At 48.8% G+C, this 14,723-nt stretch overlaps 1 protein-coding gene across 1 annotated transcript; it reads left to right on the top strand.

Moving 5' to 3' along the window:
• Positions 1–410: 410 nt before the first annotated feature.
• On the top strand, positions 411–12,270 carry DEFB1 (defensin beta 1). The gene is made up of 2 exons (XM_030830032.3): positions 411–616; positions 12,029–12,270. Exons 1-2 carry the CDS (start codon positions 556–558, stop codon positions 12,175–12,177), a joined length of 210 nt encoding a protein of 69 aa, XP_030685892.1. The 5' UTR covers positions 411–555; the 3' UTR covers positions 12,178–12,270.
• Positions 12,271–14,723: the final 2,453 nt, after the last annotated feature.

The raw sequence follows: 14,723 nt of genomic DNA, 5'->3' as shown, positions 1-14,723 counted from the left end.
TAGTATTAGTCAACCTTGGGCCTGAGGAAAATTCCATCCCTAAAGGTTAAAAGAACGGGCTCGGCTTTTCTAAGGGAAGAGGGTGAAGTCTGGGGTCTCATCAGCTAAAGGGCCTGACACCGGATGGCAGCCGGGCAGCCACCAGGCTCAGTGCCTCCCCGGGGCCGCCTCTCGGGGCTCCCTGAGCCATCCCAGAGACAGGGGTTCTAGCAGGAGCTCCTGTTCTGGGAACGGCAGCTGAACTGCCCAGCTGAGACTCAAAACAGAACTGGAGGACTGCCTCCACGCCTGCAGGCCGAGAGCTGGGTCCAGCTGCAGCCAGACAGAGAAAAGTGTGTCCACGTGACTCCCGGCTGACTCAGGGCTTGCCGTAAAGGGTTATTTCTTAGCATTTCACTCTAAGGATTGCGACACCACCCTTCACATCAGTCTGTGCGATTGCGCAATCCTCTAGCCCTATAAATACAGTGACACTGCAGCCGCTGGAAGCCTCTGAGGGCTCAGCCTCCAAGAAGCCTCTGCCCTCCCCGGGGATCCGGGCCACCTGCCACCACCATGAGGGTCCTCTACCTGCTGCTGCTGACTCTCGGCCTCCTCTTTTCACAGCTGGCCACAGGTGAGCTGGGGACCTGCTGCAGCGCCAGCCCCGGGGCTGGGACTTGGGGCTGAGTCTAAGAACAGCGGCCTCTGTGTCCCCAGGACAGATCAGCAGGAAGGCATCCTCGAGGCTGAGCGGCCTGCTGGGGGCAGAACGCTGTGGGCAGAAGTCTACCGGGCCATCCCGGCCGCTAGGGGCAAGCGCGCCTGCCTGGAGCATCCCCAGGACGATTCTCCCAGGTGCCTGAGGGCAGCCGAGCTGCAGGAGGGCCAGACTCCCGTCTCTCTGTCTGTCCCTTAGGGCTCCCTTCCCTCTGCACTTGGCAGGGATGTGAGGCCCGCGCCAGGCAGCTCCCAGCACCTCCCAGCCCTGTCTTTGTCTCGGGCATCCTGAAAGTATCCTATGGGGAAGGGGATCACCTATTCCATCTGCAGAACGTCTGCTCACCCTGAGAGGTCAGGGTGCGAGGCAGCCGAGAGGTGCAGGCTGCCACGCCATCTCTCTCCAGGTCCCGGGGTGGGCTCTCCCAGGTGGCCTGCTGCAAGCAGATGCTTCCCGCCCCGCCCACAAGACCAGCTCAGCTGGAATCCTTGACTCACCTGTGTGCAGGCAGTCAGATCCACCTTCCTTGAGAAATCGGTTCACATCCTCCAGGGTGGGCCATTCCCCAGTGCAGAGCAGGGGAGCTCTGTGGCAGGCCCAGCTCCCCTGGGTCAAGGCAGCAGTGCCCCTGACGTAAGAGAAGGTGAGACTCTTCTGGCAGAATCGGGACACATTTTACCCCAGCCCCGTCGCTCGCTCACTAAGTGATCTTGAGCGAGTCTCACATTCTGGGTTTTAGTTTCCGCATCTGCGAGTTGAGCGCTCTGTGGCAGGTGGCTCTAATAGTGTTAGAGCTCTGGAATTCTCTGAAAGACCCACTTGTGCTTTTCTCCAGGCCATCATTTTAGTGTGCAGACGTGCCTAATTTGCTCCAGGGGTGCCTCAGTGTTCCCCTCGGACAACTGGGTTCAGAGGTATTCCAATGCAGAGTTTTAAGGTTTCCAGGTGGAATGCATAAGAGAGGTGGAGAAATTAATTTAGTGAGTTGCAACCTTGTTTTCTCAAAAGAATAGAAAATACCAGTGCATGCCACGCAGTCAGCGTCTCCTCTGTTTTATCACACTCATCTCATTGCATGTGTGTTCGTACTGAGTAGCCGTGCAAAATCTCTTACTGCAGCTCAGGTACACTCAAAATGTTTGAAAGTCACTCTGTTAACGTGAAGAGCTCTTTTCAGTCTATGACATGTAAATATGATTATGAGCATCTCATGCAGAGTTCAGAAAATGAAAGTGTCCCCAAGGGTATGTGCAGGAGCAGATAAACTTACTAATCACTCCTGAATCATCAGCTAACATCGTGCAGCACTTAGTGCACGCGGGATCAGCTAAGACGCTGTCCTCCGACGCCAGGCAGGCCCTGTCTGGACAGAACTATCAGTGAATGGATTCCCAGGATGGGGACCGGGGCCCTCAGGACCAGTTGCTGACCCCAGCTCGTCTTCTAGAAAGGCAAGATTAGCACCCACCCTCCACCTCCCAGCTCAAGCTGGGAGGCTGCGAGCGGCCGAGGTCCTTGCACGGCAAGCACCACCTCTGCAGTGCCTCTACTGTCCCAAGACGTTTGCATCTTAAAAGAGGGCCACAGGCAAGGGCAAACTCGACACGAGTGTTTTCTGGGGGATGTCGTGCTGTCTGGATGCTGTTATCTGGGTGGAAAGAGCCCCAGGTGTCTTACGCGTTGGAACACACAGGTGCCCCCAGCCTGAGTCCCCCGGGGCCACAGCGCAGGTCTCTGCTTTACCCTCAGGCACCGGTTGCGCTTCTGGTCATTGCGTCCTCACTGCTGTGCAGGGGTTGTCGCAGCTGCTGCAGCTGCCCCTACCATACCCACCCTGCCCGTGGGCCGCACAGTTGCGGGGTCACTGCAGGGAGGGAGCGGGGGCTGCTCAGCAACGCTGAGCCCCCGCGCGGGTCAGTTCACTCCTTTTCTGGAAGAGCCCTTAGACCTGGTCATTTCACAGGTGGGGAAATCGAGGCCCACGTGACCCGGGGGAACCAGTGTTCTGTGGTCACTACAGGAGATCCTAAGACTTGACGTTCCCTTTAGCAGTTTTCATCTCTGTCAGAAAAAAAAAAATACGGGTTGCCCACTTGTATCTTATTCAAATGGTCTTTCTGTGAATGCAGAATGATGTCACAGTGACAAGGCGACCCAGGTCCCTGCACCAGCTGGATGGGACCCCAGCCGAGGTGTTGAGAAATCAAGACAGGTTGACGTTGTTCCCTCACTGATTCAAGGAGTGTTTGGTTAAGAGCTGCTGTGGGCAGGTGTCGCCCAGGAACAGGGGATGCGCCAGGAAACACAGCCCTGGGTCTCATCTCTACACATTCCAGAAACAGAGCGGGACGAGAAAACCGATTACATAATTACTTAACTAATGGCAACTGTGTTGTGAAATGCTGTTAAGTGCAGGACGCTAGGAGAACACATGACAGTGAGAGCTGACCTGGCCTTGAGGAAGCTAAGGGACGGAAAATTGTAAGTCATTTTGGTGTTCATGATACTTTCAAAGAAATATTTCTTTTAATTTCCTCCCAACATTTAAAAGTCAGGATATGCCACCAAAAAAAAAAACAAAAAAGAAAAGAAAATCTGATTTTTATCTTCTCTTTTTTAAAATTTAGAAAAGTTTTAAAACTTTTAATTTTATATTGGAATATAGTTGATTAACAATGTTGTGTTAGTTTCAGGTGTACAGCAAGGTGATTCAGTTATACATATACATGTATCTATTCTTTTTCAAATTCTTTTCCCATTTAGGTTGTTACATAATATTGAGCAGAGTTCCCTGTACTACAGAGTAGGTCCTTGTTGGTTATCCAGTTTAAATACAGCAGTGTGTAAGTGTTATCTTGTCTTAAAAACACAAAAGATGTGGCAACATTCCTACATGGCAACAGTGAGCTGCAACTAAACAGCGGCTGTGCCTCCAGACGGGACTCCCTCCCCATGTCACTGCAGACCCCACCGGTCCCTAATGCCTCACCTCAGCCCACTTCACAGATTTGTGTCACCCACCCGGCTGCAGTGGGCAGCTGGATTTGCAGCCCTGAATTAACTAAACCAGTGAAAGGAGAGAAGTCAAGGACAAAGCAGACGGAAAGGATAGCTGGTGTGAAAGCCTAGAGATGAAGAGAAACAGAAAACCATAGCTCTCGCTTTTAGTTTAGTCCTCCCAGTGGCCCCGTGGGGGAGGAAGAATCATTATTCCCATTTTCTGGGTAAATAACAATAATGAAGTCACATGACTGGTAGCAGAGCAGGGACTCCCAGGCCCTCAGCTGCAACACTGCAGGCCGCTCAAGGCACAGAGCGTGCCAGGGAGCAGAGAGGAGCCAGGATGGTGATGCGGGGGCAGATCCAGCGAGGGCTGAGGCAGCAGGAAACGCATCTGGGTGCGAGTGAGCCCCAGGGGGTTTTAAACCCACGAGTGACAGAATCAGAAACGGCTTCTTTAAGAGACCGGTTTGCTGGGCTTCCCTGGTGGTTAAGAATCCGCCTGCCAATGCAGGAGATACGGGTTTGAGCCCTGGTCCGGGAAGATCGCACATGTCACAGAGCAACTAAGCCTGTGCGCCACAACTACTGAGCCTGTGCTCCAGAGCCTGTGAGCCACAACTACTGAGCCTGAACTCTAGAGCCCACAAGACACAGCTACTGAGCCTGCGCTCTAGAGCCCGTGCACCACAACTACTGAGCCTGCACTCTAGAGCCCACGAGCCACAACTACTGAGCCTGCATGTCACAGCTACTGAGCCTGTTCACCTACAGCCCGTGCTCCACAAGAAGAGGAGTCACCACAGTAAGAAGCCCACGCACCGCAATGAAGAGTAGCCCCGCTCGCCGCAACTAGAGAAAGCCCGCGCACAGCAACGAAGACCCAATGCAGCCGAAAATAAATAAATAAATAAATTTTTTAAAAAAAGAGACTGGTTTGCTGCCGCGTGGAGGTTGATCAGAGGAGAGGACAGTAGATACAGGGGGACAGTGAGGACGGTCTTCCTGTAAACAGGGCCCACGGCTGCGCTTTTGCCAGGTGATCAGCAAGTTAACCAAAATTAATGCTGCTGATAGAGTCATGGCCCAATCCTCAGTCCTCTTCTTTCCTTTCCCTCCGGACACGGATACCATGTGCATTCCCGGGAGTCTGGGCCTCTGTTTCCTCACCTTTAAAGTGACGGATGAGGCAAAACAAGTCCCAGCCCAACGTCCTGTGACCCTGGATCTCCACCTGGCCCTGCTCCCACCTGAGTGTCGCAGAGTGTGTCACTCTGACCTGCTGGCCCGAATTCTTTCCACCTCGCAGAACTCTGGCAACAGCACCAAGAATGTGCCTGCTACGGCCTCGGATCCCGTCCAGAAAAACACACTCCCCGGTGCTCAGACACAAGCCCCTGATTCCTACGAAGCAGACCCGACAGAGGCACCCGATTAGCAATGCGGGGGAAACAGAGTCATCCTCAGAAACGCCGGTCACACGGCACCGGCTGTGGTACTTCATAGTGCCACGAGCAACTCCGAAAACATCTCACTAAGTGTCCCCAGCATCTGCATCTGTCATGCAGGGACAACTCTTATCCCCACGTTAGAGATGGTTTTTGCAGGGAATCTCAGAGAGGCTGACTTTTCAAATACTCAGCCCGCGAATACCAAGGACTCGAATCCAGCTCTGATTCGAGCTCCTATATTCTTTTCCCACACCTCCCAGAGACCTCTGGATATGTCACCAGCAAATCAATTTATCCCAAGGATAATCTAGATGGAAGTGACTTAAAGCTTTCATGACCTTAATAGGAGGCACTGCTGGTTATCAGTGGCCGGCAAGCGTTTCTAGGAACAGGGACGTCATGGGTGACCCGTCTGTGGAAGAGGGGCCCTGAGTTTTCACTTGGTTTGGAGTTCTGTTATTTGTTTTGCAGGAGTGCCTTGTATATATTTGATTTCTTCCCCAGATATCTTGAAAAGATCCACAGAGGTGAAGTCCGACCCTCTCTGGCCTCCACTGACCGCCTGAGCCACCAGCACGTCTCCTAAGTGGACAAGCGACCTCTATTGTAATGTCCGCAATGGGAGGGAACCCACTCACTCGTGGGCAACCCTTCCCCTGGCACACTGCCAACCAGCCACCTTGTCCTGACTGGGGAAAGAGCCCAGCTGACTGGCCCAGGCCCACATTCCGAGACGACCAGTCTCACGTCGCTTCCCACGGACAAGTCCGTGTATGCATCACCACAGGTGTGGGACCCCACGGCCAGCGCGGGCAAATCCGGATTTCACCCTATGGATCCTCAGACCTGTGTCTGTGTCTGCTCCTCTCACATCTCAGATCCATGGGTGCCGCCAACCCTGTTCTGGCTCCTGACTTTCTCCACGCCTGTGCTTTTCTGCTGCTTATGCGGTGCAGTCCTCCAGGGCAGGGGGTAGGGGTCCCGGCAGGGGTAGAGCTCAGGCCTCTTCTTCTCCAAAACCCTTGTCATTTCGGCACCTCACTCCGCTTTAGCCTGGTGGTCTTTTAGGACAAGAAATTTATACTTTAGTCAAAAGCTCCCCAATTTTCCCTTCTGACATTGTTCCAAAACTTCACTTGCACCTCCAACTGTATACTGTCAATCCAACTTCAGAGGAGAGTGCCGGGGAACAGGGTCCACTGCCCGTGGCCTGAGGACCACAAGCCCAATCTCAGAGCTCCCCGCTCCTGTCTCTCTGAAAGGCTCTTTAAGAAATTTTATTTTCGTGGCTTTTTTATATAAAGTCCAAAGATCCCCCCATGTTTCCAATGTATCTTCTTCTCTGTAGACTTTTTGACCTGCCCTTTTCCTTGAACCTCCACCATCTGACCTGCACAGGCTGTGTCCCGTCTCCGCAGCACTGACAGCTGTCCATGCCCCTCAGGCAGATTTATTTCCTGATGACTCTGTAACAGTCAAGCCTCTGCTGTGTTCACTGCCATGAACATTCTTCCTCTCATTTTCTTCTGGGACTGACCCACTGGTACTTATTTTCTAGTTAATTTCCTGCTACTTAATCACAACAGCCCTTCATTCAGCCAACACCTATTATTACAGTTGACTTAAAAAACAGTTGGTGTTGTAGTTGCACTTGGGTGGGATTATTAAGAGTCCAGCTATAATTGGCCTAATAACTGTGTAGTATTTGAGAGTCTCTCTTTTCACGGCAAGCATAGAAGCTGGTACAAGCCTGCTTTCCTAACAGGCCTGCTCCCTTCACCCCTCCTCATCCTTCATTCTTACCTATAAGCGCGCTCCCTCTTTTCCATGTTCCTCTGGTTCACGGCGCTCCAGAGGCCGCCACATGAGGTGTTGGACTGTATTTCTCAGACCAGCTGAATAAGGACCAAGATAAGAATGAGCGCAAGTCTAGAGACGTACTATCATTCTTGGGAAAGGGGAGGAGAAGAGCGGGGCTGTGAGTTATCCAAGGAGCTTGCATGCCCGGGGAGTGGACAGAAACGGACCAAGGCATGATGGGAGAGGGTATACACAGCACATAGCACAGGAGGCCCACAGTGCTAGGAATACACGGAAGACCTTTTCAAAAGCAACTCGTATTGTTTTAATTGTAAAATATAACATGTATCCAGAAAAGTACATAAAACTCGAATGCATAATTTAATGAATTATTATAAAACAAGCACTCCTGTAACCACAGTGTGAGCCAAGAACTAGAACTTGGCCAGCACCTAAGAGGCTCTCCTCCAGGCTTCTCGGTCACAAATCCCTCTTTCCCCCAAAAGCAATCATCACTTGACTTTTATGGTCATAACTTCCCATATTTCTTATAGTTTTACCATGTTAACATTCATGCTGAATAATATAGCTTGGTTTGCGCATACATTTCAACTGACTACGTGTCAAGAGGTGGTGGCATTGCTGGGTCGTAGCATGTGCTTATACTACTGAATTTTAATGAATAATGCCAAACTGTTCTCCAAAAGCGTATATATCAACTTACGCTCCTACAACCAATGAATGAAAGTGCCTGTTCTTCCATATCTATGTCAACGCTTGATAATGTCAATCATTTTAAAATTTTAGCCGTCTGGTGAGGGGAGTAGCATAGCATTGGCAATTTAATTTGCATTTCCCTGATAAATAATAAGTTGAGTACTTTTGTGTATAATTACTGGCCACTTGGATATCTTTTGTGAAGTACCTGTTTGTCTTCTGCCCATATGTTCTATCAGATTATCTGTCTTTTCTCAATGATTTGTAGTAGCTCTTTATATATTCTGCATAGAAGCTCTTTGTTGGTTGTAAGTATTAGAAATATCTTCTCCTACCTTGTGCCTTAATTTTTCACTCTCTGAATGGAAACTTTCCTTAAGCAGAGGTTTTCCACATTATTTTAATGTGGTTAAACGTGTCATATCTTTTCCTTCAGGGTTAGCGTTTTTGTACCTTAAGAAATCTTTTTTTACCCCAAAGGCACAAAGAAAGTGTTCAGTGGCGTTTTCTGGGGGCTTTTACTGTTTTTCCTTTTACATTTAGGCTTCTGACCATCTGGCAGTGGTTTTTAGTGTGCACGTATGGTCCGAGCTAAGAGTAAAGGGTTTTTTTTTCCACTATGAATATCCAATTGTCCCAGAACCACCCACTGAGAAGACCATTTTTCTCCACTGTTCTGTGGAGCCACTGTTGTTCTACTTCAACTCTCCACATATGCATGTATCTCTTTCTGCTGTCCTGCTTCTGTATTTGTCTGCCCTCGTATCCTCACCACACTGTCCAATTACAGTGGCTCTGTAATTAGTCTCAAAATCCAGTAAAGCAAATTCTCCCGCCTTCTCTTCTATGAGCGTCTTGGCTATTTTTGGTCCTTGGAATTTCCATATATGTTTTAGAATCAGCTCATCAAGTTTCACTGAAAGAAATCTCTTGGGATTTTATGGTATTGGGTTAAATCTGCAGCTTACTTTGGGGAAAATTAACATTTTAAAAATAATTAATCCTCCAATGCTTAAACATAGTATTTCTACTTATTTAGGGCCTCTTTAAATTCAAAAAATACTGTATTCTTTATAGATAGAGGTATTGCACATAATTTCTTAGATTTATAACTAGGCATATTTTATGCTCTTCTATATGGTGTTTTTATTTTATCTCCTTTTTTCTGTTGGTTGCTAATATACAGAAGTAACATTCATTTTTTCTTTTTTGTATGTTGATCTCAGAAAATTTGCTAAATGTGCCTGTTCATTCCTTTTGGATTGCCTACATATAATCATAATGTCTGCAAATAGAGACAATTTTATTTCTTCCTTTCCAACCCTTGTACCTTTTTTTTTTTTTTTTTTCTCTTATCCCCCTGGCCAGTACTTCAAGTACAATGTGGAATGGTAATGACAATAGCAGTTATGCTGGTCTGATTGCCAATCTCATGGAATGTTTTCAATACTTGACCATTAAGTGTACTGTATGTTGTAGGCTTCTGTAGGTACTCTTTATCAGATTAGGGAAGTTTCCTCCAGTTTCTTATTTGCTAGGAGCTTTTTTTTTTTAATCATGAATCAATGTTGATTTTTTTCCCAATATCTTTCTGCATCTATTAAGATAATATAATCATTGGCTGATTAGATTATGGGAACATTGAATCTCCCTGGGCCTCAGTTTCCCTGTCTGTAAGTTAGGAAAAAGTGATACATTCCTTGGAGGATTAAATGGAACCATAAACGTGTTAGTTCCCCACCAAAGGAAAGATGACCAGCTTCAGAATCTTAGAAATGGATGAGATCACATAATCTAGTCTCCTCAATTTTAAATTTGAGAAGCTGGGGCTCAGAAAGTTTGAGTGCTTTGCTAAAAATCACACAAATTCATTCTAGAACAAGGAATGTAACCAAAGTACCCTGACATTAAATATGTTGCTATTTCTTTGGGGTCCGATAACGTACTAGATCCTGAAAGATAACGCCAGAAATGAGTTCCCGCTGAGCGTGGTGACACCATAATTCACTAGCAGAGAGGTGGAGTGAGAACTGGTGGGGGTCATGGGATCTACCTCTGGTCCTGGCTCTGCCTGTGGCCAACTGCATGCCCTGGGGGGCATCGCCAGACCTCAGCGTCTTCATCTAGGGAGAGAATCACAGAGAGGTGGAAGTAGTTGAGCTCTGAGGTCCATCTGGGCTCTAAAAAGCCACAGTTGGTTGTATTTGGGTCTCCTCTGTTTACCCAACAAAAGGAAGGGTAAATATAACATTAAACATACATATATTTAAATGTTGGTATAAATACACACACACACACATACCAACAACAACAAGAAAAAGAAAGTGTAGACCTTCTGATTTCAAAGGGCTTTCACATTCAGTAGCTTGATCCATCTTCCTAATAACGATCACTTGGAGGGCGTACTGAAGGAAGGGTTCAATCTTGCAGCAGGGGTTGGACTGAGTATCTTTCCAGCTCTGACATCTTCCAATGAAGAGCAACAAAAGCTGGAACTGGAGATTGAGAGAGTCTAGTTGACTATGATCTTACTGGAGGTCGATATTGTGGTGAGGCTTTTAAAACCTGGAACAATCTTGAACAGCCTTGGCGGGAACCAATACAATGTACAGAAAGAATACAGGCTGGAGGTCAGGAGACTGTGTTTTGTGTGAGCAACTGTGTGGCCTTGGCCTAAGATGCTTCCCTCGGACGGTGGGACCAGAGTGTCTCTCAATGCCCTTCCATCTCCATGGCAACACAGTCCAATGAGATGTTCTCTGATGATGGAAATATTCTACCGCTGCATGCTCCAGTGCAGTAACCACTAGCCACACGTGGCCATCGAGTACTTGCAATGTGGGTGATGTAGTTTCGATTAATTAAAATATGTGACCGCACGTAGCTGGTGGCCACCACATTGCACAGCACAGCTCTGTAGTGAACAAAATGAGATGAAGCCTCTTTTTGCTCTTGGTAGACGGGACACGTCTAAAGTATTTTGTGTTTATTCCAGGCCTCAAACTTAAGGAAGTCTATCCATGAACTGAACACATCCAGAGGAGAATGAACAGGGTTGTGAAGTGTCTGGAAACTAGACACTGAGAAAAATGAGAAAAAGAAGACTTTTAAGGCAGCAGAATGACTGAAAATGGGACAGCCTTCTGAAAGAGTGCTTAGACTTGCCTGTATAAAGCAGGAAAAGCGCCACTAGCTGGAAGTTACTGAGAGGACAGTTTCCATCAGTATGAAAACCAAGTGTCCGGCAGGCAGAGATTAGAAGCCTGTCTCCCAGGGTGTCTGCTCCAGGGTGGGCGGCGTAAACAACAGACGCTCGTTTCTCGCAGTTCTGGGCGGTAAAAGTTCAAGATCAAGGTGTTGGTTTGGTTTCTCCTGACGCCTCCCTCCTCGGCTGACAGAGGGCCGCCTTCTGTCCTCACACGGCCTTTCCTCTTTGTGCTGACACATCACTTGTGTCCCTTTGTGTGTCCAAATTTCCTCTTCTTACAAGGACACTATTGATTAGTGATCACCCATATACCTCCTTTAACCGCAATCAGTTCTTTGAAGGCCCCATCTCCAAATACAGTCACATTCTGAGGTCCTCGGGGGCTTAGGGCTTCAACTATGAATGGGGGGGGGAACATTGTGGGGGGGTTTCAGGCCATAACACCTGGCAACAGAGAGACACAAAATAATGGCTAGATAGCTGCTTGCCAGGGGTATCAGAGGGCAGCTTTTTCTGCTGGATACAGTGGAAGACGAGTCTAGAGGTCTTCAAATTATGAGATTCTGTGACGGGGAGGAAGACAAAATAAATTCCAACTGGGAAAATGATGAAAGCTTTATAGAGTAGCTATAATTTTAACCTGACATTAAAGGATCATAGATTGCAGCAGACACGGTGATGGGGGTGGGGGTGGGGGGTGGGCAGGGATTCAAGCTGGAGGGAATGATGTAACTAAACAGCACAGGAGTAAAAGGAAAGTTCAGAAATGCTCCTGGAATTCGAAAGATGCTTCTGCATTTCTGAAACAGAGGATGGCAACAGTACAAAGTGGTCGAATACCTATCTGGGTACTAACGTGAATTCCCTGTACACCAAAGCTCCCTGGGCAGGAGAAAGCCTGCTCAGAACCCTGCTGTTCATCTCTGGCTGCCCACTGTTTGGCCACAGCTGGCACAGACCTCGGACGGAGGGGTCTCTTTAGATGCCTTATTTCATGAGCAGCCTCACAGATCAACTGAGTGCAAAGCTCTTGGAAGGGAAACCCCTGTGACGTGCTCTGCAAAGGGTTGTCTGTTCTGCTTTCACCGAGTGTTCTGAAGTCCCTGTGGCTGCAAGCCCGGAGTCTGAAGTGCTCTCTTTCCCTTCTCATAGGTGTTAACCTGCTTACGGGTTTCGGCCAGAGGTCCGACCACTACATATGTGTCAAGAAAGGGGGGACCTGCAACTTCTCCTCCTGCCCGCTCTTCCAAAAGATTGAAGGCACCTGTTACGGCAAAAAAGCCAAGTGCTGCATCCGTTGACTTTGGGCTGGAGCATGGGCAGAGGGGACCCAGAAGCCAAGTGAAGTACTTGTAACTGTTGTTTGAATAAAAGAAGGTTTTTTTCGAGGCGTACGTCCTTCAGACCAATATGAGTCTTGTGTCTCCTTTTAGAAGAAGTTCAGAAAGTATGAAGGTCAGAAGGGCAGACAGGCTGAGCCACAAAGCCTGTCCAGGATGGGACTGGGGGATGCTGACTAGGCTGTGACCTGTTTCACTGCCACTTTGTTTCATCAGCAGATCTACACAGGAGGGATGCAGGGGGTCCACGTGAGACTAAGGACACCTGATGACGAGATGACACAGCTTCAGGCCTCCCTCTGTCCCAGCAGAAGTTCACCCCTGATTCAGCGGTCTCAGCTGCCTGCCCATCTGCAGAGGCCAGAACCGCTGCCCTTTCTCCTCCCTGGGCCGGAGGCAGTGGGTTGTGGGTTGGATAACCTCAGCATTTGAGAACCTTCGCTGGGACCATAAAGCTATTCCTATTTCACTCTGTAGGCCTAATAGTAGGGCTCCCGGGTGTCCATTCTTCACTCCAGCACAATCACGTGGTCTATTTACATGTCACTTAGAAAAGCATCCTCTACGACCACTGCCCCGCCTTTCATCATTTCTGCACCTTTAGGCCTGTAGACACCCACTGATGGGGAAGAGGGAGCTGCCTTCCCTTTTTTCCAATAAATTTCTTACAACTCCTGATGATCCGTGTGCTTCTGTCCTCTCCTTCATCAGGCAACAGCAATTCCACATTCCACTTCGATAAATTGCAAGCACAAATAAAAATCAAACATTAGAAAAACTTTGGGGGAATTCCCTGGCGGTCCAGTGGTTAGGACTCCTCGTTTTCACTGCCCCGGACCCAGGTTCAATCCCTGGTTAAGGAACTAAGATCCTGCAAGCCATGTGGCACAGCCCCCCCCCAAAAAAAATTTGCCCCCATCCCCCAGTGATGGATTTAGACGCCACACCCCTCTTTTGTGAGGGAAAGGCAGAGGAGATGCCATTATGCTGTGTACACTAACCGCTACTCGGGCGTTCTCTGTAACAGGAACACGGCAAGTGTTCATTACACTGCGTCCAGGCCTCCCCCGACTCCTGAAAGGCTAAGAAATCATCTGTTGACTTAAAAAAATATTCACACCCTAAAAGTTGAGAGTTATGTTTTGTTTGGCGGGAAAGTTTAGGACTTCAAGCCCGGGAGGCAGCATCTCAGGTAACCCTGAGAGAACTTCTCCCAGGAAGCGAGGGGGGAGCCAGGTTATACAGAAGTTTTGCAACAAAGGGCAGGTAGTCAGGAACGTCAAAAGATTATTGTTAATTAAAGAAAACCAGATATCCCAAGTTAAGGAATTTAACTTAGCTCTTTTCTGTGTATGGGAAGATGCAAGAGTCTGGGCTCCCTGAAATCATTCCTTTGATATGCACCTCAGCTATCTGGGGCCAGTATCCTGTGTGTTCCCATCCTGAGTTTCCTCAGGGCTCATGGTAGGGAGTGGCAGCAGTCTGATGGCGGCTAGATGGCAGGCATTCTTTCCTTCCTGAGTTCCCTCAGGGCTCAGCAGCTCCCCCGTTGGCTGTGGTTGCAATCGCTGATGACTGTGACATCCTTTGTTTACTGACATGGTAGGCGATATTCCACTTATCCCCAGCCACAAAGAGGTCACTGACCATCTCGGGAAGGTGGCGGCATCACATCAATAGCCCTGTTGCCAGAGACTACAGGCTCAGACCAGAATGACTAGCAGGGTTCTTACAGCCCTTCCCAGCCCAACAGCATTTGGCCCCAGGACTTACGTTCCTCAGGGGGTAGCAAGTTTTAAAGGAGATGTCCCACCTCCTCTCCGCCTTCTCTCCTCCACCCAAATCTCCTCGGAGCTTTTGCATTCACCTACACCTGTGTGCCAGTGTCACCCTCCTTTGGTGAAACTGGAACGCAAAAGATATCGCCTGAACCAGCCTGGAGGGAAGATGGCTTTGAAGTTAAGCGGGGGGGGGGGGGGGGGGGGGGGGGGGGGGCGGTGCATGGGGCTGCCTACAAGGCACCTCACTCCCGAATGACTGAAAGGCCCAATTTCATGGTTCCTATTACAGCAACTGTCTAGATGAAGGGCAAGTATGGATTTGAGTAAGCTGTACATACAGACCCAGATCCAACCCTTTATCACCGTGGCTGTCATTAAGGAATTGCTGAATCACGTACCTTCATCGTCATTAAACACGCTGACAGCTCTGAGAGGGAAAAGTGTCCACTGGAGGAGATGGGTGTTGCCTGAACGCTGTTTGAAGGACGTCTTCCCCTCTTAACTACTGTTGCCTTTTAGGGTGCTATGGTGGCTGGAAGCCTAGTTTACATTAGTGAGTGAGTCCGCACTTGCCTATCATGAGCGATACGCTGGGTACTCCGGTCAAGAATTACTTGAATGCCAACATAAATTGATTAGTGAGGACCTCTCCCATCACTGCAGTTGTGTCAGCAAAGCTGGACATGGCCGCCCAGATCTCTGGGAAAGGATGCAACGCATAATCAA

Source organism: Globicephala melas, chromosome 21 (genome assembly GCF_963455315.2).
Source record: "Globicephala melas chromosome 21, mGloMel1.2, whole genome shotgun sequence".
NCBI classification, from domain to species: Eukaryota; Metazoa; Chordata; class Mammalia; order Artiodactyla; family Delphinidae; genus Globicephala; species Globicephala melas.
This window is presented reverse-complemented; position numbering and strand designations above follow the sequence as displayed.

Coding starts and splice junctions, on each gene's coding strand:
- DEFB1 (XM_030830032.3), top strand. CDS start 556: ATGAGGGTCCTCTACCTGCTGCTGCTGACTCTCGGCCTCCTCTTTTCA. Junction 617..12,028: donor CTTTTCACAGCTGGCCACAG/GTGAGCTGGGGA, acceptor CCCTTCTCATAG/GTGTTAACCTGCTTACGGGT.